Here is a 27425-nt window from a genome sequence, read left to right as displayed (position 1 = left end):
AGGGACTGGGTTTGTTCACTTCTGCAAGATGCTCAGGCAATGTTCATGTTCAGAGTGAGTGATGAATGCTAGGCCCTGGGAAGCTTGTAAACAAAGCAACTTGATAACTACCACAAACACCAGCAAAAAGAGCGCTGCAGCCACAGTCCGTTTGGATCCGTGTAAATCAGCACCAACAGTCCCCATGGCAGAGAGGCATTTCCAGGCGCCAGGCTTCCTGCTAAGGGCTTTGCAGGCATGTTCCCACTGACTCCCCCTATGTGCCTTATCAAAGGTTCCATTGCCACATCCACTTAATAGATGAACAACCTGAAGCTCAAGTTCATTTCCCAAAGTCACTCAACACAGATTAAGGAGCAAGAGCAAAGTTTTCTGGTTTTTATTTCATATTTTTTTAACAGCTTTGTAGGGTGGAACTGCTGTGTTATATGGCAGTGGTATGTAATAAGAAAGCAGTTTTCCCATCAGCAGTGTATGAGGATTGCAGCTGCTCCACATGACAGGGCTGAGATTGAGCCTGACTCCAGAACCCAAATAGCCACCTCTTTGGTGATTATCTCCTCTCAAACATTAGGAAACCCAGAAGGGAAGTTACTCTCCTGGTTGTGCAAGAGGGATTGTCCGGGAAGAGAAAAGAGGTCCTGAACCGCTTCATGCAAGGACCATACCTCTTACTTTCATTGTCCCCAGGGAGATGCTGGAAAGTCTGGACACCTCTTTTCCACATGCTAACACCCACATTGCTGACCCCTGGCTGTTTCTCTTCTCTGAGTCCCAGGTGCAAGTAACAGGTAACAAGGAGAGATGGGGGTTCAGGGCTGGGAATGTCCCGGCATTGACAGTGACCTTGAAAGTGCAGATTCCGTTGGAAGTAAATATTTAGGTGCCCACAACGTGTTTTGTTCACAGAGAAAAAGGTGGTGCTGACACATGGAGTCCCTCATGATTTGAGCTGGGAAGGGGGAGGCTGCTTGGAAATCATTTGTTCAAAAGTCTCTCCCAAATCATGAGCATCAAAATTTCCATCTCACACAATCCTGGGTTTAAGTTCAACCAACAAACAGGGGCCTCGGGCTCCAATAAATGGATAGATGGGTGGCTTAATAGGTAGGTGGACAGATGTACTGGAAAATAAAAGGAGAGATGGATGGAAGGATGGATGAATGGATATAAATACAGAAATGTGGATGAAGGAACGGTGGGAAATGCAGGAACAGGTGGATATAGAAACAGGAAGAGAAGTGACTGGCTGGCTGACTGCAGATATTGACAGATGAATTCCATAGAAGGAAACATGGACATGTGGATGAAGGAGTGGATGGAAGGAAATACTGGCATATAGATGAATGAATGGATTGTGGAAATATGACAGATGAATAATAGATGAGAGAGTAGGTGGATGGATGGATGGATGGATGGATGGATGGAGCAGCATGGATTCAAAGACCACTTCTCTATGAGATGGAGCCAGACCCCCAATGAAAGACCTGGGCCCAATATGAACTCTTATGAGCTGAACGAGAATGTCTTTCTTACCACACAGCAGGGTATCTCAGAATTTCAGTTGCAGGGACTCCACATAGTGGTGGGCACAGAGGGATGGGTGGACACCCATGCTGCCACTGCAATGCCTCTTCTGGAACTGACAGTGTGAGGAGAGATAGAGGATGGTTCCTGGTATCACCTTCAAGGCCCCACTCCATTCCATTCCCCAACTGCAAGGCAGGAACAAAGTCAAACTCCCACACAGCTCCCACTGCCCACCCCACTCACACAGAGGGCTGAATCCTTGGTAAGTGAGTCCTGGCAGGTGCTGTGGATTCAGTGCTTCTGAATAAGCTCATCAGCAGAGAGATGAGTCTAGAAGGGTTCCTCTTTCTCCATCTTGGTGTATTCTAGTACACAGGGCTCACTGCAGAGCAGATGGGGGCTGGCAATCCTTAGCCCTGGAAAGTCCACCCTCCCATCTACCACCAGATGGGCCACCCATTTCACTGCCCCTCCCCTCCAGCCAGCAGGATGCCCAGGGCCCTGCCAAGGAGAAGCCCACACAAGACCCTGGGAACAGGTACTTTTGGATGGTGGAGAATGGAGGGATGTGAGAGAGAAGGTGCCCCATGAGGCAAGAATAAAAGAATTTCAGATGAAGCTCAGAGCACCAGACCACTTACTTTACAAAGACACAAGCCTGAGGCCATCCCCAGGATCCATCAGGAGAGCTTCCTTTCCCAGGATTCACTAGCAAGAGGAAACACCTGCAAGTTGGGATGGTGACCAGCAGAGGGCACACAGCCCCAATGACCTGGTGCTTAAAAGCAGACAGACTGGTTTCAAGACCCTCTTGTCACCTGGCTACCTCTGTAAGCCTCAGCTGCCCCATCTGTAAACAGAGGATAATAATATATCTCAGAGAATTGCTGAAAGGACTTTAGGAGGAGACAACAGATGTAATGCGAGACCAATTCCAGCATGACAGCAGGGCTGCATCTGGGAATGGCTGAGGGCATTTCCCCAAACCTGAAAAGGGATTATTGCTTGGCTGCCAGACAGATAAAAGGCATCTTAATCTATATGGTATTGCCTCCTACTGGCCAAACACCTGAACAGCTGTAGGCTAATTCCCCCATCCTGACAATGGCCTCTGTACTGAAACCCTGACCCTTTGCAGTGTATATCTCTGCCTGGCCTCAGAACAAACTGTGTTAATAAAAAGCATGGGGTCCTGGGACAAGGAGACCTGAGAATTTAGATCTTGATCTTAGCTCCTTTAGCTAAGCTCCTCTGACCCCCAAATGTCTTTCAAAATTATATTTAGTCTCTGCACTCTTATTTAAAATTGACGCACAGCCTTCTCCAGATTCCTGAACCCTCCTTGAGTCTGGGACAAGAACCCCAGCACTGTAAGGCGCTTCATTTAACAGGGTGGAAGTTATAGGATTTCGAACCAGACAGACTGAATGGGACCCCGCATTCTCTTGGAGACCTGGGTCCGGTTTTGCCTTTGAGACCAGTAAAGAAGGAGAAAAGATAGTCACAAAAAGGAAAATCCAATGGGACCAATATGCCAATAGGACGAAGTTCAGCTTCTCTCGGAAAAAGAAATAGCAACCAAAACAAACTTTATTGATCCTGGAAAATGCATAAGAGTTAAAGCAGAAAACACACGGTAATACCAGTGAGCAGGAAGATGTGGTAAAACACAATTTTATATATCGTTGAGGGTAAGCCAGAATCTCATCTCATACCAATATTATTCTATCACCCTCTCCCTCAATATATATCTATCTTCTGTCTATCTATCTATCTATCTATCTATCTATCTACCTATCTATATGTCTCTGTTGGGAAGAAGTGTTGTCCAAAAAGAGTCTTGGCTATAGAATCCTGAGTAACTTTGAGAAGCAAGCTTAACATGACAGGCAAGGTGTTCATGACCTTTTTCCCGATCACCACTCCATCCATCCCCTTATCACTGCCCTTTCTGACCCATGATCTAGTCACACAGAGAAATCTGCAGATCCCTGTGGCGACTGGTCTCTTCTCAGGACTTTCCTTGAGGTGCTGCTCATTCCTGCTTTTCCTCCCACCCCATTCCAAGGCTCACCCCTTTTAACATTTTAGGCCTCAGCAAGGACACCCCCTCTTGCAGGAAGCCCAGTCAGACCAGCCAGAGGTAGTGGAGGGGCCCCTCCTCTGTGCCCCATCAGACTCTGCAGTATAACATCCTGCTCACTTTTCTGACTTCCCCTCCACACTGTGACCTTAGAGACATGGACTAAGCAATTAAATGATTATTTCAAAATATAATATTCCCTGAGAGTCCACCACAGGGCAAGAATGGTTCCTCTTCATATCTGTTTCTCCACGGCTTAGCACAGTGCCTGGCATAAAGGAGGGCTCAGTATATAGGTTCATAAATGAGGGGTTGCATGAATGAATGAATGGCTCTAATTTACCACCTGGCATGGGCATCCCTAAATTCTCCATTAACAAGGCACTCCCAGGATTATGGAAGGCCTATGGAAACCCATCCCTTTTAGAAGTTAGCAGCAATACCTGGAAATTCAGCTGAGGGGTGTGAAGGTCACGTGGCTGAGGATTCAGATACCAAAGGCCAAATCCAGAGCCCTGTCCATCATGTAGATCTGGCCAGCAGCCTAGGCAGGCAGGGAATAAAGGTCAAGGAGAGGGCCTTTTTTCCTCAGGGTAAGGGGAATCAGACAGACTGATGGCAGAGATGGCAAACCCATGGCAGGCATGACTCTCTCCCTTCCCTTGCCTAGTGCAGACATGGCTAATCAATCCATGCACTCTTTCCCAAGAAGGCCAATCACAGGTGCAGAATCCTTCCCAACATGGTCCTCCTGGCAGCAGCTGCACCAACTGGAGTTGCAACCTGCTCGCCATTCCTGACCAGCCTCCAGGTTGGAGGTTTGGCTGTGCAGTCAGAACTCTAGGGGTGACGCTGGCAGGAGGCTCTTCTGTACAAACACTCAGGCCATGAGCCTCCCCCCAACACACACACGCAGCCACCAAGAGGAGCTTGTGAAGCCACTTCTCCCCTTTAGTGGTTGCCTCTATGTGAGTTGTAACTGGGTGCCCATATTGGTTCTATGAAATGTTGGTCTTGCTGCATTTAGAAGAGGGCTTGGCTCACAGAAGGCACTGACTCACTCAACACTTGTTTTGCGGGCATTTACCTGATGCTAGGCTCTTCCAGACACTGGGTCCAGAATGGGGAATAACATAGATGTCCTTGCCTGTCCTCATGGAGTCCAGTCAAAAACAGGAGACAGACAACAGTCAGTAAATGTTAAAATAATAAATACATGAATAATTACAGCTGGTGATAACAGTTGTGAAGAGAATAAACAAGGTGATATGAAACATAAATCCGGTGAGGGTTGGAATTTACAATTGGCGAGGGGAAGCGCTAAATATGACAAGGAACCAGACAAAGGCCCTGGGGTGGAAAAGAGTCTTCGGGTCTGAGAAGCGGGAAGGAGAGCAGAGAGAGATTGCTGGCAGGCACGTGCTCTCACAGAGCACAGGGAGGAGCAGGGATTGTCTGGGGGATTACCCCAGCCTGTACCCCGTGCTCTGAACTCATGTGTTCTCCATCAGCTGCTCTGGGTCCTGGAATTTAAGGCCTTGACCGACAACAGGGCGGAAGCTCTTGCCCACCTTCATGAAGAGCCACAGTCTTGTTGTCAAGCAGGAAGCCAGTCAAAGTCCATGCAGGACACAGCCCTCCACAGCCGCTGCAGAAACACATGGTCAGCAGGCCCTGTCCTGCCCATGCTCCCCTGCACCCCATTTAGTTACAGTTTCACTCACACAGGCATCTGGGAGTCCCAGGGGAGCCCAGGATCACACATTTGTGACAGCATTACAGGAAGAACAAAGGGAAGCACCTGAGTCTCTTGTCTATTGTCTTGAGGCCTCTGAACACAGGGATTGGACAATAGCCTCATCCCACCCATCTTTGGGGAAAACTGCAGGGCAGGGCTAGGAGTGGGGTGTTGTATCAATGGGCAAACAGTTTGCTTCCAGGGGGCAGAGTTCAGGGCTAGAGTTCTACTGCCTGTGCAGGAGGGTCAAACATGGTCTCGACTGGGAAGAAGGGGCTCACAGGCTGCTTCTGGAGGAGACTGTGTTTTAGGCCAGCATTTGCCTGTTAGACCTGAGGGGAGTGGAAGCCGAAAGGGAGGAAAATAAACCAGTTGATGGGCGATGTTTTTCTGTCCAACCAAGTCCTGGACAGTCGATGAGGGGGCCTAATGGCAAGGCCTTTCTCACTGTGCCCATCCCAGAGGGGGAGCAGCTGGGAGTGGAGCCAGGACAAATACCCCACTAAAGGCAGTCCTGCCTGGCAGTGGTGCTGGGCCCTTGAATGCAAGTAAGGGAGCTCTGCTTGGGTGCAGCCTGGAAGGTGAGACATGGGGGAGGGGGCAATAGTGCCTCCAAGCACCTGGGCGTTCTCAGTGCAGGGCCTCTGCTCACCTTTGGGGTGTTCTGGTGTGGGGGCTGCAGGCATGCAGACTTCAGCTTCTCTCATAGTGGCTGGTGCAGGGAACCCCACTTGTTCCCACTGTAGTGCTGAGGTCTCCAACTGTGCAGCAAACACCTGGGGGAGGGGCTCAGCTCCACAGCCCACAGGTGCTGCTCAAACCCCAAACCGCAGGGCCAGAGCCAGTGCTGTCTGGCCTTGAGCAGTGATGCCGCCCGAGGGCTCAGTACTGGGCACAGCACTGTGTTTCTCAGCAGCTGCAAGGCACCCTGCACAGCAGAGCTGTTTGTCTCAGGCAGGAAGTAGCCTGTGGTGGGTGAGCCATAAGGACCAGCTTCAACCTGTTTCAGCCCAGATGGCAGGGAGCTGACCCCCAAAGGATCTCACCCCTCATTATAATCCAATCTCTGTGCTCCCTGACACACCCAGCGGCTCCAGGACCATTGGCAGTCGGCATGACAACGACCAAAGGGATCCACGAATGGAAAGAAAAGACGTGGATCCCTGATTCGGGGGGGGAAACTGCCACCCCCTCCCCAGAAAGACCAGGAAGTGTCCTTCTAATTTGCCTGGACCCCGCTTCATTTCTAGCCTCCTCTTGAATACACAACAAGATTTCAGAGTTCCAACCCCCTCTTCTCCATTCTCTGGCCAGTGAACAAAGCCTGTGCCATGGCCCTCTCAGGTTTCAGGTTTGTCTTCAAGACCCTCTCAGCCCAAAGGCCCTGCACTGGGGCTCCAACAAAGGGCTTAGTGCTTCAGTAAGAACTCCCTTGATGGCCCAACCATTTTGTGGCCAAGCCATAGCTGGCCCCTAACAGCAAGAATGTTCCTTGCTGTGCCCACAGCAGAGGGGCGTCCTGCTGGGGTAGGGGCCAACGGACACCCCACTAGGGGCCGCCCAGCTGGCCCTGGTGCTGGGCCCTGGGCTGGAAGACAGATGGCCCTGCTTGGGTGTATATCTGAGGACAGGAAGTCATGGGTTTCTTAGCGCTGGGGCCCTCGGTGTGGGTCCTCATGGCAGCATCCTGGCGAGAGCGCTTTCGGGTATTCCTGCCCAAAGCCCCCCCAGAGCTGAGAGTGGCAGGGCCAGAGGGGGTGCTGGGGCCCTTGGTGCTGGTCACTATGGCAGCATCCCTGTGAGAGCGCTTGCGCTTTCGGGTGTTCCTGCCCAAACTTCCCCCAGAGCTGACAGTGGCTGAGCCAGAGGGGCCTACACCTGGGGTGGAAGCAAAGGCTGGCCTGGTGCTGGCATGGGTACTCAAGGTGGAAGCTGTGGATACTGAGGCCCCAAAAGGGGCCTGCGTGGTGCTGCCCAAGGCTGGCTGGCCTGGAGCAGAGCTTGGGGCCTGGGCTGGGGCTGGACCTGCCTGATTTCCACCAGTAGAGCCAGGGGGCGCCCTGCACACCTGAGCACAGATAGGTGGGGTGGTGTCCATGGGGGTGACCTCTGTGTCAGGCTGGAGAGCCAAGCCTGTGGATGTGCTGGTAGAGGGGCAGGCGCTGCCTGCAGAAGGCACTGGCAGGCTGGGGGAGGGAGGGGGACTGGCAATGGTGACAGGCGCAGTGCTGGCAGCAGGGAGGAGGGAAGGACCCCGAGGCTCTGGAGCATGGCAGCCTGAGATGGCCTCAGTCTCACCCCACAGAGCAGCGTGGATGCTCTGGAGCGCGGCTCTCTTCTCCGCATCCAGGTCCTTGGCTGTGACCCGGAAGCTCAGGTGAGGAGGTGATGGCAGCCTCAGAGGCTCCCCCCGCCTGTGTGGCAGCAGAGCCACCTTGCGGAGGGGGGGCCTGGAACTGTCACGGGCCGCTGAGCGGTTCCTCAGGGATCCTTTCTGCCCGCTGCTGCCATCTTGGTGCTTTCCCTGCTGCCTCTCCCTCTGGGCAAGCAGGGGAGCTGAGTTGGGAGCCTGCGGGCCCTGCTGGCTCCCTGCCTTTAAGGGCCCCGGGGGCCGCCTGGCGGGGCAGGTGGGCTTGTGGAAAGCAGAGCTGCGCTGTCTGCATGCGCAGGTGGACACCCTCCTGCTCTGCACCGGAGGGAAACCTCGGGTGGAGCTGTAGGAGCTGGTGATGGCATTTCTAGTGGTGCAGGAGCTCATGGCGAAGGCCTGGGGTCTCCTGCGCCTGGCGCCTGCTGGCACCTGAGAGAAGACGACTCTCCGCAGGGGCCCGGGCCTGGGTATCAGGGAAGGGACGCCCCGCTGAGCCCCCACCGCCCTAAAGGCAGACCTGGCTTCGCCAGAGCCATCAGGGCTCCAGAGCCAGGGAGGCATATGCACAGCTGGCCTGGGCACAGCTAAGGGCACTGGGGGGGCAGGCCCAGGCGCCCCGGGCGGGGGGCGGCGCCAGAGCCTGGCCAGGAAACCGCCCATTGGGCGCCTGGGACAGGTCTGGCCTCTAACAGAGAATCAGTGAGCAGCTTCAGCAGCCAAAACTGTCTAAAGCCAAGAGCTAACAGTTAAGCCTGTTGCTGGGGAACATTGGGCGCATGTGACAGGGGCTCGAGGAAGGGGCGCGCACTACAGTTCTGGGGGCGGGGCACGCGCATGGGACACGCGAGGACCCAGGGCCAGCAAAGGTGCAGGTCCTCAGGTCTCTCCTGCGGTTCTGATCGGCTGCGGGCTGGGGTGTGGGCTTGATGGCCATGAGCACAGTGACAGGCAGAGGCCCCTGCTCCCGGGCGGCCCTGCAGGCCCAGGGGAAGCGCCTGTGCAGCGCCAAAGAGGGGAAGGGATCTGTCAAGGGGAGCAGGACCCAGCTGTCCACACACACGTGGCAGTTTTCCAGGATCCGCCTCCGGCTGCTCTCTACAGCGCAGGTGCCAAAGGAAGCGCTTTGGTTTCTGAAATCTTTGCTAGCGCTGGGCAGCTGTCAGGAGAGCAGCGCATGCGCAGAGCAGAGCTCCGCTTTCCAGGACCCTTAGAGATCCTGCGCAGGGGTGGACCCCTGCAAGTGCAGAGTGGAGGCCTGCATTCCCCAAAAGCTCTGCATTCCGGACTGGTGTCCCCAGGGCATGCAGAGAGGGGGCTCTGCTTTCCCAAAACACTTTGCGTTCCTGGGCTGGTGTCCACCAGAGCATGGGCAAACAAAGCATATTTTTTCTGAGTGGCTGGCTATTATGGATCAATTTTCAAAAGTAGTTATATGTGCAACTGACCCTTGAAGAACATGGTGCGGGGTCAAAAATACAAGTATAACTTTGATTCCCCCCAAAGCTTTACTAGGACTAGCCTAGTGTTGACCAGAAGCCTCAGTGATAACATAAACAGATGATTAAATCATCTTGTGTTTTATATACTGTATTCTTAAAATAAGGTAAGCTAGAGGAGATAAATGTTAGTGAGAAAATCATAAAATAAATACACTTACAATACTGTACATATTTATTGAAAAAATCCATGTATAACTGGACCTACACACTTCAAACCTATGTTGGTCAAAGATTAACTACATATCAGCTACTAAGGAAAAGTCTCCAGATTACATCTGAAAAGATTATTCCTGGTCTTGTGCCCTTTGGCCACAACCCATCAAGGACAGGCCATATAAGATTATGTCATTTAAAATATTGTTTTTCTTGTGTGGTTGTGTCACCAACTTCACTTACTGTTAGTTTTAAATGTTTCTATTTCTTTTTTATTTCTTTTTATTTTTTTTCAGATTTTTAAATTTTTTTAAATTAAATCTTTATTGTTCAGATTATTACATTAGTTACTCTTTTTTCCCACCATAACTCCCCTCCACCTAGTTCCCACCCCACCCTCCGCCCTCACTTCCCACCCACTGCCCTCATCCATAGGTGCACGATTATTGTCCAATCTCTTCCCTCACCCCCACCCCCCTTCGCCCCCCTAAGAATAGTCAGTCCATTCCCTTTCTATGTCCCTGATTCTATTACAATCACCAGTTCATACTGTTCATCAGATTATTTTTTCACTTGATTTTTAGATTCACTTGTTGATAGATGTGTATTTGTTGTTCATAATTTGTATCTTTTTCTTCTTCTTCTTCTTCTTCTTAAAGGATACCTTTCAGCATTTCATATAATACTGGTTTGGTGGTGATGAACTCCTTTAGCTTTTTCTTATCTGTGAAGCTCTTTATCTGGCCTTCACTTCTGAATGATAGCTTTGCTGGATAAAGTAGTCTTGGTTGTAGGTTCTCGGTATTCATGACTTTGAATATTTCTTGCCACTCTCTTCTGGCCTGCAAAGTTTCTGTTGAGAAATCAGCTGACAATCATATGGGTACTCCCTTGTAGGTAACTGATTTTCTTTCTCTTGCTGCTTTTAGGATTTTCTCTTTGTCTTTTGCTCTTGGCATTTTAGTTATGATGTGTCTTGGTGTGGTCCTCTTCGGATTCCTTTTGTTTGGGGTTCTCTATGCTTCCTGGACTTGGAAGTCTATTTCTTTCACCAGGTAGGGGAAGTTTTCTGTCATTATTTCTTCAAATAGGTTTTCAATACCTTGCTCTCTCTCACCTTCTGGCACCCCTATAATTCTGATGTTGGTATGCTTGAAGCTGTCCCAGAGGCTCTTTACACTATCTTCGTATTTTTGGATTCTTTTTTCATTTTGCTTTTCTGGTTGGGTGTTCTTTGCTTCTTCGTATTTCAAATCTTTGACTTGATTCTTGTGACCCTCTGGTCTGCTGTTGGGAGTCTGTATAATATTCTTTATTTCAGTCAGTGTATGCTTAATTTCTAGTTGGTTCTTTATCACAAGATCGAGGGTCTCATTAGATTTCTTGAGGATCTCACTACATTTATCGGTGGTCTCACCAGTCTTTTTGAGGGCCTTATTAAATTTATCGGCAGCTTCTAGACAGTTCTTTAAAGACCTTAAAAGTGTGGTTTTGAACTCTATATCCAGCAGTTTGCTTTCCTCCAATTCTGTCGTTTGTGTCCTGTTTCTTTGTCTTGGCATTTTTTATGCTTCACTGTGTCGATAGAGTGCCTTTCTGTGCTAAATATCCCAATTACCTGAGGTAGACACTCTTGGTGCACCCCCTTGTGGGCTTTGTGCACAGTCTTGTTGTAGTTAAGCCTTGATTGTTGTAGTTACAACTGTGAGGAATTGACCTCCAGGCCAACTGGCTGTGAGAATCAGCTGTGTCTTCAGTGGGAGAACTTCTGTGCTGGAGATACCCCTCTGGGGCTAGACTTGCTTTGATGGGGCTTTGGTGCTCACTGAGTCTGCCCCCTGAGTGTGTCTTTTTTGGTTCCACAGAGCTGCAAACTGGATGGTCCCACTTTGACCTCTGGGCTTCCTCTATTTCTTTTTAAATAAATTGCTTTAAAGTATGTGAAAAAATTACCTCATTCCAGAGTCAAAACTAGCAAAAAAGTTACATTCAGGGAAAGGTAGCATCTTTCTCTGTCCCACCTCTGTATATATTAATATTTCTTCTTTTAACACCAAAAGAGACATGATATGCACACTTTTTGCCCTTTCTAATCTCCTGTTTTAACGAAGAGAAAGTAGGCCTTAGAGAGAATGCCACAGTTAGATAGAATGGAATTAATCATGTTTCCATATTCTATTTATTTGTATAGTTTTGTCTTAGTTATGACAAGTCATATTGATTTTCCACTGATGGCAGGGATATACAATAACTTCTGAAGTAATTTATATAAGTGAGTTTATAAGTGATTCAAATTTTAAAGACAAATATTTAATAAATAATAGAAGAATAGTACACAGAACTGAAGTGCAAAATACCACCAGGTTTGGAAAATTTAGTACAAATAAAAAAATATAAAATATCTCATCAATAATTTTTATATTGATATATGCTGAAATGGTTATGTATTTGGAGATATTGGGTTAAATACTGTACATTATTAAAATTGATATCTCATTGATGAAATGATCTCACATGAGTAGATGCAAAAACTGGTGAAAAGCCTAATAAAGCCTGCAATCTATTTAGTCCTGGTTTCATAATGCACTACAGTCCTACTCTTCCACTGGAGAAGGTGAGGTTATCGAGACACAGGACCTCTCTATTGTTTTTGCAACTTCTTGTGAACTTATAATTATTTCAAAATAATAAGTATAAACATAGTAAGGGTGTCTGTGTCCATTCCCTTTTATAAATGTAACGAATAAAACATTTAAACTTGCAGTGTGGTAGTAGCAGAACATTAATAATTACAGTGTAGTATATCTCAATGGAACAGAATAGAGAATCCAGAAATAGACCCACCCTCACATGCCCCAGTGATTTTTGACAAGGATGCACACGCAATTCACTGGCGGAAGCAGAGTCTTTTCAACAAATGGTGCGGGAGCAACTGGACAGCCATAGGCAAAATGTGAACCTCGAACCTGGACCTAAATAACACATTGTATACAAAAGTGAACTCAAATGGATCACAGATTTGAATGGAGAAAGTAAAACTATAAACATTTTAGGAAAAAATATAGGAGAAAATCTTCAGGATCTAGGGCAAAAAATTCTTAGATTTGATACCAAAACACAATCCATAGATTAAAAGATGAGAAATTGAAACTTATCAAAATTATCTAAATTTGTTCTGCAAAAGACCCTGTTTAGAAGATTAAAAGACAAGGTACAGTCTGGAGAAAAGATTTGCAAAACACAAATTCTACAAAGAATTAATACGTATAAAGAACTCTCAAACTCAACAATAAAAAAACCTGTATTAGAAAATAGAGACATTAGCTGACATTTTACTGAAGATACACAGATTACAAGTAAATGTGCGAAGATGTTCACTGTCACTAGCCTTTGTGAAATTCACATTAAAACTACAATGAAATGCCATTTACACATGAGTCTGAATTGATAAGTATCGTGACAACACCAAACCCTGGTGAGGATGCAGGTGTGGGTCACAGTACATTGTGGTGGGAATATAAAATGGTACAGCGACTGCAGTAGTTTGGCAGTTTCTTATAAAGCTAAGCACTCATAAGTTTCTTATAAAACTAACCAGAGGACCTAGCAAGTACACTCTTGAGCATTTATCCCAAAGAAATGACAATTTATGCGCACATAAAAACCTGTACAGGAATGTTCATTGCACCTTTATTTGAAAGAGCCAAAAAACCTGGAAACAAACCCCTTTCCATACGCACACTGTGGGGCACCCATACCATGGAACACCACCCAGCCATAAAAAGAATCCACTGCTCATACCACAACAGCTTGGGTGGATTGCCAGAGAATTATGCTGAGTGAAAAGAGTCAGTCCCTAAAGGTTATTAACTGTCTGATTCCATTGATACAACGTTTTTGAAATGGCAAAATGATAGAAATGGGGAATACATTAGTGGTTTCCAGGAGTTGAGGGCAGGGGTGAGTAGGAAGCACGAGGACCTCATAGCACCATATGTTCACTATATTGACTGTGCTGGTGACACACAAACCTACATGTGTGATGAAACAGTCATGAACTAAATACACACACACACACACACACACACACACACACACCAGTTCAAAACAGGCTTCAGTGTAGCCCAGGGATTTCCCTGTTTTGTTTTTCTTCTTTCCCATTATTTCCCAGTTTCATGATGGTTTTCCTATATAGTTTCTCCAAGATTGATATTCGGGTCAGCAGCCATTCCCTGGTAATTCTCTATCTTGGCAAAAACTGGAGGTGTGACATTAGAGGAAACTGTGAAACAGGTATCTCCTGGGACCATCGTTGCACCAGGACAAACCAAGATTCAAAATCTCCATTACAGTGCCTAGCTACCTGGCCTCCCTTCCCTATCATCATCAAAGGTCTCTGTGCTATTCCTTGCCTTCTTGCAATTGCATCCATTGAGGCTTTTCCCTATGCAAATACCTAATTAGCCCAATCATGAAGCCTAAGGACTCTCATCAGGTAACCAAAGTGCATTTTTATAGTGGTTCTTGGAAGGCTGTCATGTTTCTTTATTTAATCCAAAGGAATAAGGCTTTGTAGGAAAGAAGTAGGAGGCTGTGGGAAGAAACATTTTAGACAAATAAAATCTTTCAATTTTCAAATTTCACTGTATAGAATCAAACATCCATATAATACTATAATTCTTATTAATGCTTACGGGCTAACAACAACAGTTATAAGTCAACTTTGCCCGTTTCAAGTCTAATGAGATAAAATGCACTTTATGATTTAGTACATCTGGGACCTTATGTAATACGGTCCTAGCATATTACCCCTTCAGCCCATCCTTGTACCTCCATTGTTACTGTTCAGTTGGAACATTTCCTGATTCTTCCCACCTCAAGATATTGAAACAGCTTTTCACTTTCACTGATAAGGCTCTCCTCGCATCTCATCCCCTGGCCTATTCCCACTGACTTATCAGCTTTCACCTTAAATATTACTTCCTTGGGAATATTTCTTACCCCCCCATGCTACAGACTAGAGCAGGATTCCATGTTATATAACCTCAAAGCACACTGTACTTTCGTTTTAGAACATTTACCATAATTATGATTAACTAATGAAATATATTGGGAAGAGGGGAATCCTATAAAATAAAAGCCTACGTGGCACCATGCCCTCGTGTGAGGCCCTCGCGTGATGTTGTAACAAGATGGCGACCACAAGATGGCTGTGGTTACAGCGGAGGCAGGGCCTGGTGGCGGCTCCACACAGCGAGGCCTGGTGGTCCTGCAGCTCTGTGTGGCACGGAGGAGGCGGTTCCCAGCAGAAGGGGCAGGTCATGGCAGGGGATGGCAGTTGGGGGCAATCAGGCCAACAACAGAGGGCAGTTGTGGGCGATTGGGCTGGCAGGGGAGTGGTTAGGGGGTGATCAGGCTGGCAGGGGAGCAGTTAGGGGGTGATCAGGCAGGCAGAAGTGGTTAGGGGCAATCAGGCACGCAGGCAAGCAGTTAGGAGCCAGTGGTCCCAGATTGGAGAGGGTGCAGGCCAGGCTGAGGGACACACTCCCCCTCCATGCATGAATTTCGTGCACTGGGCCTCTAGTATTAAAATAACTGTACCTTTTCCTTGGGTCAGCATATGGAAGACTGGTGTGATTTGTAACCCTAACTCTAGCATTGCCTGAGTGACCTAGGAAGCTACCTTCATTCCTTGGGACTTGATTTCTTGATCTTTTCTGGGTTACCGACACTTTTGGGAATCTGATAAAAGCTATCGTCCCAATAATGCCCGAGACAAACTCTAATAAGCAAAAATGTGCATACGTTTTAGGGGGAGGTTGAGGCTCAGAAGTCCAGTTGAGGTTACAGATCCCTGCAATAAGAGATCTCTAGGGTCTCTTCAACGCTAACATTCTATTAATCTACAAGCAACCACGCCGCTGTCAGAAAAACTCCTCGGAGAAATCAAAATGTGGACGGATTTGTAACCAAATGAGAAAAGGATACAAAACAAAACAACCACAAAAACAAAACAAAACACAACGAGCCTGTGAGCAATGCATTGCCCAGCCACAGTTCCCTGCCCCAGCCAAAAGTGGGACACAGCATAGGCACAGGTGAGCTTTTGGCGGGAAGGGCCGGCGTGGGCGGAGAACCCGGGAGCTGGGGTCGGAGACCGCAGGCCCGGGCCAGGTCCCGGCACCCCTCCGCTCCGCCCTCCAGGACTCGCTCTTGGCCTTCCTCTGGGAGGCTGAGGAACTGGGGACCCAAGGGGCACGCACCCCTGCCCCTGGCAGCCGGAGAGCTGAGAGCGACGAGCCGGGAAGGAAAGCTCGGCCCAGGCCCCGCCCCTCTTCTCTCCTTCCCTCCCTCCTGCTACGCCAGTCGACGCTGACCAATCCAGTCCAGGCCCCGCCCCCAAGCCCTGACGTCGACGTACGTAAGCGACGGCGCGCGCTCGGCTGGGGCCGGCGGAGCTGGCGGCACCCAGCGGAGGAGCGAGTAGTGCGGCCGTCGCCAGAGCTCAGCCGCGCCGCTCGCGCTCCAGTTCGCCGTGTGGAGACGCGGGGCCCCGCAGGTCGTGGCGGTTGGCCCGAGGCACTTGCAGCCGGTCCGGTCCGGGCATGGAGGGCACGCTGGGCAAGGGCAAGTTCGCCGTGGTGAAGCTGGGGCGGCACCGGATCACCGAGACGCAGGTGCGGCCCGGCTCGGCGGCGGCGTCCGAGGCGAGGGTTCGGGAGAGGAGCTGTTTTCCGAGAGGGGCGGCTGCAGCGGGGCCTGGGGAGACCCCAGAGGCCGGGTCACCAGCTGAGGCAGGTGGGCCTGGGACTGAGGACCCAGGAGGTGCAGGCGGTCGGTGAGCGCCAAGGGGGTCGGGGTTGGGGCGGGGTCACTTGGACCGAGTGTCGTCCCATTGGAAACCCGACCTGCCCGGGCCTTGCCTTCCCTGCGCCACCCGCGGTGGCCTCGCGGAACCTCGTCCAGAGGTGAGGGGCGCCGCCAGCTCCGAGGAGGGGACGCCCGCGCTCGGACTCCGGAGACGGGGCATCGCGCGTCCCCGTGACCTCGGCGCCCCCACGGCCCCGCGAGGAAGGGACCCCGGTGGCCGAGAATGCCCGGATGGCCGCTGTCATCTCTCCCTCCTGTTGCCCGACAGTGTCTCTGATTTGGTGGCAGGCTGGCTTTGATCTAGCTCTCCAGCCAGTGGTTCTCAACCTTCTGGCCCTTTAAATACAGTTCCTCATGTTGTGACCCAACCATAAAATTATTTTTGTTGCTACTTCATAACTGTAAGGTTGCTACTGTTACGAATCGTCATGTAAATATCTGATATGCAGGATGGTCTTAGGCGACCCCTGTGAAAAGGTCGTTGGGCCGCCAAAGGGGTCGCGACCCACAGGTTGAGAACCGCTGCTCCAGGCAGTGCAACTGGTGACAATGGTCACCTCTGCATTTGGACGGTTGGTGGCTGGGCCCTGCTTATCCCCGGCTGTCGCTCTACCACGTGTGCCTCGTGGCTGTGCACACGCGTTCCCTGCGCAGCTGGGCACTCCGCTCTGCACTTGCAAAGCCTCCGCTGCTTCCCGGGGGTGGATTCAACACGCGTCCCCCACCCCCCATTGCACATTCTGATGCGCCGCACGCATTTCCTCACAAGTCTCTGTTCTCACCTAACCGCCCCCTTCCTTCCAGGCTCCTACGGCCTCAGGGTCTGCCTCAGGGTCTCTGTTTCAAGGCATGCAAATTAGATACGTTAGAAAAACGGTGGAAACAGAACTGTTCTTTAGAATAAAACCTGGTGTTTTTGTCCATGGTATTGTTCTGGAATCGCATCCTTTTTTCAGTTTAGTTTTTTCCAGTTTCTATCCTTTTAAGTGTTTCCCCATATCAAGGTGGATGTACTAGAGTTTGAATATGGAATAACATAGGACCTTTTTATTTTTCAGAATGGCAGTGTAAGGTAAAGGGCATTGGAAAACCTGAGTGATTTTTCTTAGAAGTTGGCTTACCTGTGTTTTTTGCTTTGTTGTTGTTGTTTGTTTTCGTATGGAGTCCATTTCCAAAAAGAAAGGGGTATATGTCATTGCATCCTCGTCACTTTTTGCCCTCCCTTATGGATCCTGAAGTAACCCAAGTATGACAATTTTTAGCATCAGGACCAAAGTCACAGATTTCTCTCTTAAAATTTCTGTTAGGTCCTAGCTGGTTTGGCTCGGTGGTTAGAGCCTCGTCCTGTGGACTGAGGGGTTGCGGGTTTGATTCCCATCTGGGACGCATGCCCAGGTTGCGGGCTCATTCCCCAGTAGGGGGCGTGCAGGAGGCGGCCAATCAATGATTCTCATCATTGATGTTTCCCTCCTTCCCTCTCCCTTCCTCTCTGAAATCAATAAAAATATATTTAAAAAAAATTTCTGTTAGCAATTTAGATTAAATTTGTAATGATAAATAATGTGGCTATAGTGAGATTGCTTAATCTACTCCTAGCTTTTTTTTCGCTCTTTAAATCCTTATTGGAGGAGTAAGGATATTTTTTTCCCATTGATTTTTAGAGAGAGTGGAAGGGAGGAGGTAAGGGGAAATTTAGTAATCTGATTTCCTTTGGGAACTTGAGTTCTTGTATGGGTTACAAGTAATTCAAATCAGGAAACAAGCTGTGACAGTAAATTAGAAATACGTAGAAAGGTAAGAAGTAAACCTTGCAGTAGCGCTAATAGTAAAGGACAGAGTAGCTGGATGGAAAGAATGAACAACTCATTGTATAAACAGGAGTGTGAGGGAATTGACAAGCTGAGACCTACTTTCTTGGATACCTTTTAAGGGTCTTGCACTGTTATAGCACATACGTATTTTTAACAACTGATATTAAAAATTACCCTGAAACAGCATAAAACTGAATTATGTTCAGAATACGTACATAGAATTATGAAGTACATTTTAGAGTTTTTTCAGAACTTATAATTGCATTTGGTGCTAATTATCAGAAAATTTTACTTAAGTCAGAATGGCTTATTTCCTAACCAAATATTTACTAATTTTTGAAAATAGGTTTTTGGTTTTTTTGGTTACATGGGAAAAGTACATGATTGTTGACGTCTGATTTCTTAGCTATTCATCTTCAAATTCTGCTCCTTCAAATTATCAACCTTGGAGTGGTTTGGGTTCCTATTTAATTATGACAGATTGAAAGAGAAATATGTTTTAAGTAACTTTGCTGGGTTATTCTTCATAGCACACTGAAGACACTCCCAAACAAAATCTACCACACTGTCTTACATGTGGTAAATGTTTAAGAAATATTTGTTGAATGAATGAGCATTGAATTTAATTTAGCTATCATCATTGTCATAGGAACAAACCTACAGGCAAAGTCTCAGATGTCATTTATTAAAAAGATTCTAATTGGAGCCCTAGCCGATTTGGCTCAGTGGATAGTGTCAGCCTGCAGACTGAAGGGTCCCAGGTTCTATTCTGGTCAAGGGCATATGCCCGGGTTGCGGTTGCAGGCTTGATCCCTAGTAGGGGGTGTGCAGAAGGCAGCCGATCTATGATTCTCTTTCATCTTTGATGTTTCTCTCTCTCTCTCCCTCTCCCTTCCTCTCTAAAATCAATAAAAATAAAAAAGATTCTAACTGGAAAATGTTAACCATTCTATACTAATTGTATTTATTTTTATATAGGATGCAGATGGCGATAATTATAGATAAATCTCAGCTGGATGCAGTGAATCTTGAGAAAACCTACTGAGAAGCACAAATAATGATAATGTGAGACCATCCTCACATGATCAGACTTTATCTGGTATGACTTAACCTTACAACTCTCCATACTTCTCACATTCAGTTCTCTATATTGCATCATCATTTTTCTCTTTTATGTTAGTTTTTCAATGTAAATAAAAAGATAATGTTATACTCTTTATAATACTTTAAGCAATAAAACAATAAAAAAATGGAATAAAAAGAAATTTATAAAGGTAAACCTTTGTAATACCCCCCCCCCCAAAATAAAGAAAATATAGACTTGTTTGTCTAAACCAGAAAAAAAAAAAAAGATAATGTTATGCTTTTATTAAGCTGAGTACATCCATCTTTCTATACAGTGGGGCCTTGACTTACGAGTGTCCCGACTAATGAGTTTTTCAAGATACGAGCCGTCTCTCGGTCGATTTTTTGCTTTGAGTTGTGAGCTAAAATTTGGGTTACTAGCCAGTTTCAGATACCCCACTGCTAGTTGGCGCAGCTAACATCACAGTGAACGCCACAACATCAGCTCAGCATCACATGTCTCACTCGTTCACAATTGATTTGACATACGAGTAATTTGAGTTACAAGCTCCGTCACGGAACGAATTAAACTCGAAGGGTCAAGGCCCCACTGTATTCAAATAAAAAATTAAGAGAGTAAAAACTAGCTTAATTGAGATGTATCTCAGACTGTAAGTTATTTATTTAAAAAGCTTATAGTTGTACATTTGTGATTGTGTGCTTAAACCTGTTGGATTTTGATGGTGGCACCATTAATGAAGATATTGGAGTTTTGCTTATTTAAAAAAATATACTGTTACTGTTTTATGAAATACAAAGGCTGAAAATAGTTTATTAGTGGCATACTTGGTGATACCTAGAGCCAAATCTTATTTTGTTTAGGTTTTTTTTATCAGATAAAGTCAATGAGCCATTTTTTAAAAAAAACACCTGAAGATATAATTCTTCATAAAATGAAACTGCACCCATTTTAAGTATAAGCTATGTTTTTTAAAAGGAAAATTTTTCTCAGATTTTTAAATAGTAATTCACGTTTAGGAATAGTAATGTAATACCAAATGCTTATAATATTTTTATTTATTAATTTGTAGAATTTTTTTTATATTGGAAAACTAGTTTCAAACTAAAATGTTACAGTATGCTGGACTATGACTTTGATCTCCCAAGTATGATGTGTGTACTTAGTAGTATGCTAGACTCAGCTGTACTGGCCGGTGGGAGCTGATCGTTAAATTTTCAGAAATTTTGCAAATTAATATCATGTTAGTAGCTCAAAATAAGCAATGGTAGGAGTATATATACCACAGAAGTAGTCAGAACTTTTTTTCCCCCTCAGAGACCTGGGCTTAGCACACTACTGTGTGCAGTGAAATGGGTAAGCATAAGTATCCATTGGGGTTTAAGATAATATCAGTAGTTCTAATTATGTGTATTTTGTAGATTTATCTTCTTGTGTGCATTTTCTAATGTACCTAAAGTATTTAGACAGTGGCATGAGTATGTAATTTGTATCTCTTTATGGATCTATAATAATAAAAGCATAATATGCTAATTAGACTGGGCAACCTTCTGGACGACCTTCCAGACTAAGCCGCAGCACCACGGAGGCAGAGGCAGCCGTGGTGGTGGTGGAGGGCCAAGCCCCTTGCACAAATTTCGTGCATTGGGCCTCTAGTATATTCATAAATACACATATAGATTTTATGTATATATACATGTACATGCATATGTACATACATATCTGTATTTGGCAAAACAACTTTTTATTGGTAGAAATTTGCAGTTAAAGAGGTGTGGGGACCATTAGCATTATCAGTAGCTAAAGATGAGAGACTGTGGTGTGCCACTCAAAACAATTCCTGAAGTTCTAAAACTATAGAGGACCTTTTAGGTCAAATGTATACCAGAGTATTTCTCCCTTTGCTTTAAAAACAAACATTTCTAAAGAGGATACTTATAAGAAAATAATCACATTCTTAGAAGTCTCTAATAGACCCAGGCCAAACTGTGGTTAAAATATGAGGCTTCACATGATAATTCTATGCTTATTTGAACTAAATGATTTGCTGTTTGATTTGTTTAGACCTAAATTGTAGGTAGCTTTTAGTCTTCTGGCCTATGAAGTCCTATTCCTACATGTTAGAGCAAATTTGCTTTAGCCTTTCAGTAGATAGCAGTTCAATTTTATGCTGTTAGCATGTGCCGGTCTATAAAACGGTAGATAGTTATGGGGATTCTTCAGCCGTGACCAGCAAGGCTAGAGAGTGAACGAGTCCTGAGTAGGGGCGATTGGGGATTGAGGAAAAGAGACAGGCACAGAGACAGTAAGTAAAGCTGGGACCAGGTGGGACACTGTTCTCGGATGGAGAGACAGTGACCCAGAGCTAGTTTATTATATACAGCATAGTACCAGGAAGTTTTACTAGAGTTTAAGACAAAGGAAATTATGTGAAATCATGCTTAAAGATCAAGCTGCAGTTCCTCATTCTTGTGGCTTCTCGTAATTGTCAGGCTTGGCTGAGCTATAGGTCAGGACTGACAATATTCTTGCCTTTGGCCAGGTATGTTTCCAGGATGTGGTTTTGCCAACTCCCTGGACTCAGCCGACCACCTTTGCTCAGGTGCTCTCCCAGGCGCTCTCTACAGATAGTTACAGAGAAGCAATCTAAAACTCACTCCTTTGAATCTATAAATTCATTTCCTTTTGGTTCAGTGTAGTTTGAAAAAATCAAGTTTATGACAATGACAGGCTTTTCTGAACCTAGAAAAACTAATTTAAATAAAAATGTATATAGCAGTGGAGTTATGAAGAGCTTTTGAGCAATGTTTTAAAATAATAATACTATGTTACAGTATTAAAGTATTGTAGGAGGAATATCACATTGTGCCAGGTTTGCTAGGTTACAGGTATAACTGAGCTGTATTTTATTCTCCTTTCCTTGATCAGAGAATACCATGTAACACAGGGCTACAAAAGTCAGTGAGGAGGTGGTAAAAACTTAATCTTCAAAACTGTTACCTACGTTAGCATTTTTCAAACTTGAATGTGCATAATAATTACCTGGGGAGTTTGTTAAAAAGTGGATCTGGCCCTAACCGGTTTGGCTCAGTGGATGGAGTGTTGGCCTGCGGACTCAAGGGTCCGAGGTTCGATTCCTGTCAAGGGCATGTACCTTGGTTGTGGGCACATTCCCAGTAGGGAGTGTGCAGGAGGCAGCTGATCGATGTTTCTCTCTCATTGATGTTTCTAACTCTCTATCCCTCTCCCTTCCTCTCTGTAAAAAATCAATAAAATATATATATTTTTTAAAGAAAGTGGATCTGTGTCAGTAGGTCTGGGTGGAGCCTGAGATCCTACATTTCTAACAGACACCTGGGCAGTGCTGCTGATGCTGGTCCATGGACCATACTTGAAAGAGCAAGGGATCTAGATTTTTCACCAAAGTGTTAGCATAAAGATACTGTCTTTAGTAAACTTGGCCAGCTTCTGAATTGTTCATAACTTTGACATTTTTATTAGTAATTTTAAAGTAAGTAACTCCAGAATATTGTGGCAAATTGCAATTCTTTCCTGTCAGACTAATATGGAATTATTTATCAATAGGTAATGGGAACCAAAAACATGTACCTTGTGACAGAATATGCCAAAAATGGAGAAATTTTTGGTAAGTACTTTTCCTTAATTTTCTTAAATTTGAAAATGTCACTAATCTTCCGAATGGAGTATTTTCAATTCTGCTTGTTTAAAAGTTGGTAACGTGAATTTGAAATTTTTAAGCATTAGAATACAATAAAATATCCAGTAAGCTAAAAATATAGACAATAATTTATTCTCTTATATTTGTGATATTAAAGGCACTGCTTAATTTTTTCATCTTTGTTAGAAATTGGAGAATTGAAGTTAGGGAGAAATGTTCAGTCATATTGTAAGGGAGATTTTCTTGCCTTTTATCTTCCTTTTCACTCTCCGTTTTAATAAATATTTATTGAGCTTTTACTATGTCCCAGGCATCATGCTAGGTATGAAGGGATACAGTGGTGACCTAAGTAATATAATCCTTACCATTATGGATCTTAAGCAGTTTAGTAAGCCCTTAACTCTAGTTGTTACACGTTGGGCAAGTCACTATACTTTTCTGGGACTTCTTTTATTTCTAATAAGAAAGTATTTGAGTAGTTAGTTTCTCTAATCTATTTTAACCCTTAAAAACTATAGATATTTTATTCTAGCTTTCATCTTTTTTATTTTTACTCTGTGGAGCCAGAGCACTATAGGTAATCTAAATATTTCTGGTCTTTAACCTTATTTAAGTCCAGAATTGTTTTTTAAACAGATTTATTGAGGAATAGTTTATATACAATAAATTGCACATATTTTAATGTGTATAATTTTTTAAGTTTTACATATGTAAAAACCATCACTGCAATCTATCATTCTCAAGTTTCTTTGTGCCCTTTGTAATCTGTCTGTTCCACATCACCACCAGGCAACCATCAATCTGTTTTTTTGACTCTGTACATTAATTTGTGTCTTACAGAGTTTTATATAAATGTAATACCATATGTGCTGTTGTCTAGTTTTTTTCTCTCAGTATAATTTTTTAAAGATTTTTAAATATTTTTTTAATTGATTTCAGAGAGGAAGGGAGAGGGAGAGAGAGATAGAAACATTAATAATGAGAGAACTATCTATCGGCTGCCTCCTGCACACCCAACACTGAGGATCGAGCCCTCAAGCCAGGCATGTGCCCGGACCAGGAATTGAACCGTGACCTCCTGGTTCATAGGTCGATGCTCAACCACTGAACCATGCTGGCCGGGCTTAAGATTCTTTTTTTTGTTGTAGTATGAACATGTCATTTCTTTCTATTATTAGATCTTATTGTATAAATATATACCAATTTGCTTATCCATTCATGTGTTGATAGACTGAGTTTGCTTCAGTATTTGGCTATTTCACATGAATTGCAGTGAGTACCCATATGCAACTCTTTAACTTATAGTCTACCTTCAACTAATATTTAGCACTTCACCTATAATATAAGAGCCTCTATTTGTCTTGTTCTTTCTAGACTCACAGCTCTGTCTCTTTTTTTTGTTGTTTTTGTTATCCTCATCTGAGGATATTTTTTCCATTGATAATTTCTTTAGAGAGAGTGGAAGGAAGAGAGGGAAGGAAGGAGGGAGGGAGGGGGAGAGAGAGAGAAAGAGAGACATTGATGTGAGAGAGACATATCCATCGATTGGTGACCTCTCGCACGCCCCTGCCTGGGGATCAAACCTGAAATCTTTAGGTGCACAGGCCGATGTTCTAACCACTTAGGCACACCGGCCAGGGCTCAGCTCTGTTTCTTCAACTCAAGGTCTTTGCTGGGCTCAGCCTGGATTTTCCTTCATTATATTGTGGCCTAAACACTTTTTTAAACAATCACTCTCCTTGTTTGATTGATTAACCAGTTTCATTAACCAGTGTCTTCCATATTTTTCTCCTTTTTGTTTGTTGGAAGGAGAGGGTTGCTTTAGACTGGAGGATAAGTTCAGTTCCTGTTACTTCATCTTGATTGAAAGCAGAAGTCTCCAGTCCTTTCAAAATTATCTTTAATTTTAGTTATTTTTTAAAAGGAGGAATTATAAATACACTTCTGTAGTTTTGAAAAAATATTTGTAGTAAGTTCAATTATTTTCTAATAGTATTTCAGGGAATATAGTTGGCTTCCCTCTAGTCTCGATCCAGTCCATAACTTCCCAGAGCTGGACACTTTCTAGTTCTCTGCTGCTGCTGGCACTGGCTGCCCTAACTGTGCTCCGCTCATTCAGGAAGGGCCTTCCATGCTCTTCAGCTGCTCTTTCTTTGCATAGAGAGGTTTCCTGTGCCATCTGGTTTTCTTGCCCCATCTGACTAGGTTTACAGCAAAAGAGTGATTTTTGGTGGCATGCTGGGACTGCATCTGCATGATTCATTACGAGGCTGTTGTGTTTATGCTGTGTATTTTTGTTTGGTTAGTTAGATTGTATCTTATTCCATAAATGGCTGAAGTAGCTTTAAAGGACAATACTACAAAAACAATAATTCTAAAATACTAATAAGAATAAAGAAGTGATTCAGAAAATACATAGACCAGTAGAACACAATCATGAGAGGTAGGGGAAGAGAACACAAATATGCAGGCAGTAAGGGCCCAAGAGCTTCAGATATGGCTCTAAGCTTTCTGGCTGTCACAGTGAAAAGAGTATGTAGTCATTTACATAATATTATCTAAGAGGAAGACAGGTGAATATCTCTCAAAGAAAGCAAAACTTTCCTTGGTAGTAAATTTTTCCTTTGGGGTTTCTAATAAGAAGTACTGAGCGTTATTTCGAAAACAAAATCTGATTAAAGCAATTTCAAGGGCATCTGTTTTTTTTAAAGTTAGTTTTTTTAGCTTCATTGTTGACAACACTATTAGAGATGTCCCGATTTTCCCCTCCTTTGCTCACCTCCACCCAACCCCTGTCTCTGCTTCTCCTCTGGCTATCACCACATTGTTTTCTGTGCCTGTGGGTTATGCATATATGTTTTCTGGCTAATGTCTTTAACTTCTTTCATCCAGTCCCCCCAACCTCCTCCTGTCTGACAGGTGCACAGTCTGTTCCATGTATCCATGCCCTCTGTTTCTATTTTGTTCATCAGTTTATTTTGTTCATTATATTCCACATAGAAGTGAGATCTTATGGTATTTGTCTTTCTCTGACTGGCTTATTTCACAGTAATCTCCAGGTCCATCCATACTGTTACAAAAGATAAGAGTTCCTTCTTTTTCATGGCTGCACTAGTGGCCTGGTGCACGAATCCGTGCACATTGAAAGGAAATTAATTAGAAGAAATATTTTAATATCGCTATTCGCCCTTTCTCTATAATAGAACTGTCATGCAAATTATGATCGACAATGACAGATGAAAATACACATGTGATTGGCGCCAGTGAGAGCTTTACATGTAATGCACATGCACAAATCAACTTAGCCATATATATATATATATATATATATATATATATATAGCCATATTAGCCATATATATATATATATATATATATATATATATATAATAAACTTGCTTAATTAGACCTGCTTTCTGATTTAGCTAAACGTTTTCCAGCCCAGTGAAGCACCCCAACTTCTCTTTCAGGTAATTGTCAGCAACACAGCAGTAAATATCAACACGAAGCAGATTATTATTGTAGATCATACAGGGAAAATATTTAACTGCAGCAGTGTTTGACTATATTCTGCACAGTGAGAAAACCTGAAGTCATTTTCAAGGTCCACCATTTCTTCTTTTTAGTCGGGTCAAGTTTCTAAGCTTTTTTTTTTTTTTTAATATATTTTATTGATTTTCCACAGAGAGGAAGGGAGAGAGATAGAGAGTTAGAAACATCGATGAGAGAGAAACATCGATCAGCTGCCTCCTGCACATCTCCTACTGGAGATATGCCCGCAACCCAGGTACATGCCCTTGACCGGAATTGAACCCGGGACCTTTCAGTCCGCAGGCCGACGCTCTATCCACTGAGCCAAACCGGTTTCGGCATGTTTCTAAGCTTTTTAAAGCTCTGTTTTCCAGCTAATGAAAAGAAAATAGGATTCCAATGAGTCTTTTATCTATCTTCTCCAGGACTTCTGTGAAGATCAAATGAGATGAGGCAAAGGAAAATGCTTAACAGACATTTGGTTAAAGTGTAAAATGTTTCCACCTGGCTATGAAGCAAGTCCTGTTCCTGGGCTGAAGAAACTCCAAGGAGGCTAGTCGCTAGGGAGAGGAAGCCGGGCGCTGCTACATGAAGTCATTACCTAGCGCCCACAGCAACCGTTTTCAGGCTGGGCTGTGGGCTGCATTTTGCACCATGGGGTTTTGGGAGCGTCGTCTGCGATTTGGTGGGGTGTCGCTCTGGGGTGATGGCAGGGCCTATGTCCCACTTGGGGGAAGCCAAGTGTTGGTTTGTGGACTCCAGGTCCTCAGTGCCATGTTTCTCTGTAAATGGCCAGTATGCATCACGGCAGCTCCTGCGTTGAGCTTCTGCCCCCTGTTGGTCAGTGTGTGTTATAGTGACCGGTCGGACATTTAGCATATTAGCCTTTTATATATACTAGTTTAGACTAGTGGCCTGGTACACAAATTTGTGCACATTGAAAGGGAATTAATTAGAAGAAATATTTTAATATCGCTATTTGCCCTTTCTCTATAATAGAAGTGTCAGAGATTAAAGAAAATTAGTAAAATGTATATGAAAATAATATTTAAATTTATTAGTAAATAAACAATAAC

General features: G+C 44.8%; 1 protein-coding gene across 3 annotated transcripts in view; it reads left to right on the top strand.

Annotated features, from left to right (window-relative positions):
• The first annotated feature begins 15788 nt into the window (after positions 1–15788).
• Positions 15789–27425, top strand: part of DCUN1D5 (defective in cullin neddylation 1 domain containing 5) — a 76922-nt gene continuing 65285 nt past the window's right edge. Inside the window, exons 1-3 of one of the 3 annotated variants that reach the window (XM_081098766.1) lie at positions 15789–16051; positions 19034–19154; positions 22725–22785. In XM_081098766.1, the coding sequence (XP_080954892.1) occupies positions 19137–19154; positions 22725–22785 (79 nt within the window). In that variant the 5' untranslated portion in view covers positions 15789–16051; positions 19034–19136. The remainder of the gene's footprint in view (positions 16052–19033; positions 19155–22724; positions 22786–27425) is intronic. The other 2 variants (XM_081098768.1, XM_081098770.1) reach the window with 2 other exon arrangements.

The sequence above is a fragment of the Myotis nattereri genome, assembly GCF_964212035.1.
Source record: "Myotis nattereri genome assembly, chromosome: 9".
NCBI classification, from domain to species: Eukaryota; Metazoa; Chordata; class Mammalia; order Chiroptera; family Vespertilionidae; genus Myotis; species Myotis nattereri.
This window is presented reverse-complemented; position numbering and strand designations above follow the sequence as displayed.